Source organism: Hydra vulgaris, chromosome 04 (genome assembly GCF_038396675.1).
Source record: "Hydra vulgaris chromosome 04, alternate assembly HydraT2T_AEP".
Lineage (NCBI taxonomy): Eukaryota > Metazoa > Cnidaria > Hydrozoa > Anthoathecata > Hydridae > Hydra > Hydra vulgaris.
This window is the reverse complement of record NC_088923.1, coordinates 20,341,501-20,347,500: the sequence shown is the minus strand read 5'-3', so window position 1 is coordinate 20,347,500 and position 6,000 is coordinate 20,341,501. Positions and strand designations below refer to the sequence as shown.

Here is a 6,000-nt window from a genome sequence, read left to right as displayed (position 1 = left end):
TAATCTGCTGTATAGATCTTGATAACTATAGTGAGAATATAAAATATGACACTGAACCACCTAATAATTAGTCTACTATTTCTAAATACTATCATTACAATATTTACAAAGCAGAATTTTAAACTTTTTACTTTCAAGTTATTAGCACAACACCTAATTGAATTATTGAACTTGAAAAGATAAGCTTTATTTGATCAAAGTAAACATATTTCATACCAAAATCTAACGTCAGACAAACAAAAGAATTTTTTTTTAGTCTTATCTTAAAGAATGTTAATGTCTCTCTTCAAAAGAGTTAAAATTAGTTCACTTGCAATTGTTGGAGGAGCATTTTAATATTGTGCTTCTAAAGCTAAAACGAAGTCCATCAAATAAAGATACTGCTTTTCTGCAGTAGCCCTGCAATAGTGTAATGTCTCAAAAATAATAACAATTTTCTGCTGGAGTTGTTAATCTGATTTTTGGCCAAACTGTAGAGCAATAAAGAATAATTTACAAAAATGTTTTTGAACAAAAGTTTTAAGACTATTATTGATTGTACAGAAATTTTTATTGCAAGAAAAAAAATTTGATTTTTTAGGATTACAAACTTAGTTCAGTTATAAACATATTAATACCATTTAATTTGTAACTGGTATATATAATAAAAAACACCAATTAGTTTGCTGAGGTAATTAGTGTAATATCTGCTGGTTGGAGTGGTTGTGTATCAGACAGATTACTATATCAAAATGAACTATTATCAGACGCTTAAACCTAGTGGCCATATACTTGCTGACAGAGTGTGCTGATTCCTATTGCTTACTACTGTTATTCGATAACTATTGTGTTTCCTTTTATGTAAAATGATTTGACTGTATCTTTAGGTAAAGTAATTTAGACAGCTTTTTGATGTTCTTATACATGCAAATTAAGGAATTTGATGTAAAGAATGTTGCCCATTCTTTATACGACTATGTGAATCACTCAGTTTGTTAGACAAAACCATGGTTAATATAATAATGCGTTTGTTCATCTTAATATGGGTGTAGTTAATTAATGTAAATGTATATTATCAGGGTGGCCAGCAAATTTTTATGTTTATTTTCCATGACTCCATCAAAATTCCTTGGCTTTTGCAAAATTTGTTTAGTTCTTTAAATTTTGCAGTACGTCCAGCAATCTGCTTTAAAATAAAGTAATTTATAGAGATGCATTTTTTACAGATTAAAAATTTAAATATATTTAAAGGAGGGTAATAGTTTTATTGTCTTTTTTTTTTTTAATTACTTAAATTTTTAATAATGGTATAATTTTTCTGAAACTAGGTTTTTTAAATATGCATTAAACTTTCCTAACATTTTTTGTTGATTTGTCACTACTAATGGTTACCATTAGCAATTTTACGATATAAAATATTTCACTTTATTATTTATTAAGCTTCAAAAGAATTTCAAAAAACAAAATTTAAGAAGCTTATAAGATTTTTGTTGTTTATATTTTAGAAGAGCAATCCAAGTTAAAAACTTTCAGAAGAACTATTTAAAATTTAACGAAAAGAAATTCGAAAAACACTTGTTTGTGTGTTTTTATACAATAAATTTATGAATGTATTCTTATAAAGTTTTAATGTTTTCTGCCTACAAGTATGTGCGCACATGTTGTTTTTAAAAAGATGTGATGTAAGTCAGAAAAGTCATGGAAAGTCATCTATAATATAATCAAATCCTCAATTGTGGCTCAATTGCTTAAATTTAAAACCACCAATAAGTCCTAAAATAACTCTTTTAATTTTAAAATATAATCTTCACTTCTATTATGTCATTGTCTATTTAAAAATATAAGATTATTTTTCAAATACTTTAGACATTGTATAAATTATATTTAATGTTTGTAAATTCTTTAAGTTTTTATATTTTAAATATACTTAAATATACTAATTAGTGATGTGTATTTTGATCTGATACCAATACAAATGGACAGAAAAAGGCTATTAAGTAAACAGTTATAAAAATGTTTTAAACTCTTAACATAAAGGCATGTATCATTTTATTTCTCATAGATAAAAAGCAAACCTGTATTAAGATATTCTCAAGTTTACTTTTACCTTTTTTTCCTGAAGCTGCTACATCTCTACATGATGATACCCAAATCATTTGAAGTCTTGATATGTCATATGTCAAATCAATATGTATTGATTTAAGTTTTTATAATCGTTATAAATGGTTTAAGTTTTTTTATTTTATTTATTATTTTTTTATTCTTAACGATTTTTCTTTTTATTTTACAATATAAACAAGTTTTACAACTTTAACAATTTATTTGTATTGTATATATTTTTATAATTTTTTTTCTGTATTTCATTAAAAGTTTCAAAACTATTCAATTAAGAAACTTTTAAACTATAATAATTGTAAAAATAAAAAATAATTTTCAACTTGTTACTTTTGCGATTTTTTAAATACTGAGTTTTAAATTTATTAAAATGATTCAATAAAATATCTTTTACTGGGAAACTCTTTGTTAGACATAACAATTTCATTAAATGTTTTTAATATTAGCAAAATTTGTTTATAACATTATAGAAAGTTATTTTAATTATTAGTTATAGTATTTAGTTATTTAATTTTTTATTTGATCTTTTTAGTTTGATCTTTAAATCTGATTTTTTTAGTTAATTGTGTGATAAATATATGATCAATAATTTGTATGATTATTTTAATTCTTTAGCAATCACTTTTTGTGACATACACATGGGAATCAATGAAGTTATCTTAAGTTAGTAGTTTTACTATATAGTTTTACTAGTTTTATTATATATAACTATATATATATAAATATATATATATACATATATATATATATATATATATATATATATATATATATATATATATATATATATATATATATATATATATATATATATATTACACACACACACACACACAAATATATATATATATATATATATATATATATATATATATATATATATATATATATATATATATATATATATGTACACACACACATATCAGGCCTTGTTAAGAAGCGCTACGCAGCTCGCATTTTGCTTGCAAAAAGGCGATTTGCCTACGCATTCAGCAGTTTTGCGCTACGCAAAAACTTATATCTTTTAGAATATTTAAATTATCTTTTGATTATCGTTAACGTGACGTTTATTCAGAAGAAATAAAGTCGTAAGTAAAAGCATTTAACCGCAATTGTAAAATAATAGATTTTTTTGTTAAAGAAACAGTTTGTTTCATAATTTTTTTTTTGTTATTAAAAGTTAGTTAAAAAAAAAAGTGTTTTAAGTTTTATCTTAAGGAATTAAATATATAAATTCCTTTTAAATATAAAAATTATTTTTAGTCATAATAAGTTTAAAAAATGCACGATTTATTTTGATGTAAATATTTTATTAATAAGATATTTTGTTTATTGTTAATTCCATAACGTAAAGTTTTAATGACGTTCATTTAATTTATGAAAATAAATTATGATCACGAATATGTTATTGGTAACTGATAAATAACAAAAAAAAACTTTATTGTTTAAAAACATTATTAAAAAGAGTTCACAAATTCAATAAGAAAAAATGTATTAACAGTTAATAAAATAACCAAAAACCAAAGATAAAATCATAAGAAAATAAACAAATATTTTACGTTTCATGAAAAAAAAAATTTTTTCAAAATAAAATTTAGTTCATATTTGAAAAAAATAATAAAAATGATTTTTTTAATAAGAACTTAGATTTTATTTGTAACTTTTGTTATAGTGAGAAAAAAACAAACTGTTTGTATGATTTTTAACGCGTTAATAAAATAACTTTAATTACAATGCGGTACTTGAAAAGACGCTAGTGACGCAATATAACTTCTAACAATGCAAAATATATTTGATGAGTTGAGTAATGCATTAGAAATGCATTACTCAACTCATAGAAATGCGTTACGCGTTTTCGCTACGCAGCGAAATCTCGTAACAAGGCCTGACATATATATTATTAGTATTATTAATATTTTTAATGTTGTTATTTTTTTTATTTTTAATATTATTTTTATTTTGATATTATTTTTATTTGTTATAGTTGTAATATTATTATTATTATTACACACAACTGATTATTTGTTTAATAAATGGTTAAAAAAATAAACAAAAAGCTGAATATAACATGAGGCGAGAAAACAATTACAGACAACCGCTTGAGTTGGTTGTCTGTAATTGTTTGAATATACTACTTGTCAGTTTTGTAAATGTTATATAACACAAATTTAAAGTTGTGTTGATATCTCTAATTAACATTACATATTTGATCTTTTTTTTTTTTTCTGATTTTAAGCCATTCTGTCTCATGTAATGTCATTTTTAATAAATCAAATAAAAACCAGCTTTCAGGACCAATAAAATCTTTAATAATTTTTGTTATTTTTTTTTATTGTCAGTAAAAATTTCGGAATTCAGTTTTCCCATCTTATAACTGGTGGGCTTCGCTGTTTGAGCTAACTTAAGAGCTAATTTTTGTAGCTGATCTACAAGTAAACATTTATCAACAAGACACATAACCACAAATCTTTTACTTAAATACCAATTGTGCTTTTTAAGTGATTTCAGTACGGCTTCTGCTGGTTTAAAACTGAATTCGGAATATTGTATCATTTCATTAATAGCTTTTAGATCTAAAGAAGGTGCTATGGCAGGGATAGAAGCTTTAATAAACCATGGAGCATAAAATAGTGCTGTAAATGAAGCAATTTCATAAATCAGCTTTCCCTCTTGCAACGATATTATGTTAGGACATAAGTTACTGAATTGTGGCTGAAGAAGATCATATGTTAAATAATAAAAGATACATTTTTTTTTTCTGAGTCAAATCTCTTTAGGTTATCATAATTTATCTTCTTTTCAAGAATCAATTTCCAATTACCCTTTAGCCTATCAAATAACTCAGTCTTTGGTCCACTTGTTTTACCACCAGTAAGAACATTTGAAAAGTGCTAAAATATATTTATTTCAAACCATTTAAATAAATTTTATTAATAAAGCATTTAATTCATCAAGAAATATTCATAATTAAATATATAAATAAATATAAAAATATTGTTTGATTTTTTCAATATTTACTTTTATATGTAATTCATAAATGTGATGACGACAAGCCATCCATATTAAAGCTTTTCCTCTCCACTGCTCAATTAGAGTACAGACTCCTTTTAGCCAACCAGTATTTGTAACTGTGGTGTCAAAGGACACACATTCAACATATTCAAATAGCTCCCAGTCTTGTAAAGTTTTTTTGATTGCTTTCCCAAGAGACTCAGCAGCGCCATCTTTCACAATTAAAATACCCAAAAGTTGGGGTTCTGAGAGATCTGGTGAACTGATTAGTACAGCTACTCTTTCAACTTTTACTTTACCAAGTTCTTTCATTTCTAACATAATTTTTGAGTCAAAATGCACAGTAAGACTTTTACCCTTAGCCAATGTAATAAAGTTGTCTTTAATATTACAGGCAGTTTTTCTTATACCTAATTTTTTCTGCCTCAAAATACTTCGTTTAGAAATAGAAAAATCATCTGTTGTTTCAGAACTATTATTTATAAGAGAAGCAAGAGTTGCATTCAGTGCAGTCAAACTTATTCCATATCGTGATGCTGTTGGAGCTAAATCTTTTCCTATATTTTTTGGAACAATAAGAGGAACAACATTAGATTTTCTAATTTTTCTAGAAGGCTGTAAATACTTTTCATCTTGGTTATCATCTGAAGTATTTAAAATTTTTGTTGTGTTTTTCATATTTCTCAGTAACCAACTCTTTCTGTTTTCTTACTGACTCTTTTGTTCTTTGATTTTTTATTTTCATTTTTCTTTTTGTTTTGTTTTTTAAAAATTTTTGTAAAATTGTATCTTTACCTAACATTTTCTGAACACGCGCTCCTTTCTGGTCGTTAAGAAAATCTGCATCTTCTTTTCTAGTTTAATATCTTTAGTTTTATCTTTCATAATAATACC

General features: G+C 24.3%; 1 protein-coding gene across 2 annotated transcripts in view; it reads left to right on the top strand.

The window, feature by feature from the left end:
* The window catches only part of LOC101238227 (transducin beta-like protein 3), a 78,122-nt gene that overhangs the window by 66,255 nt on the left and 5,867 nt on the right, over positions 1–6,000 (top strand). The window contains exon 29 of one of the 2 annotated variants that reach the window (XM_065795727.1): positions 2,710–2,757. In XM_065795727.1, coding sequence (XP_065651799.1) covers positions 2,710–2,757 — 48 coding nt within the window. Of the gene's footprint in view, positions 1–2,709; positions 2,762–6,000 lie in introns of both variants that reach the window. The other variant, XM_065795728.1, reaches the window with a different exon arrangement.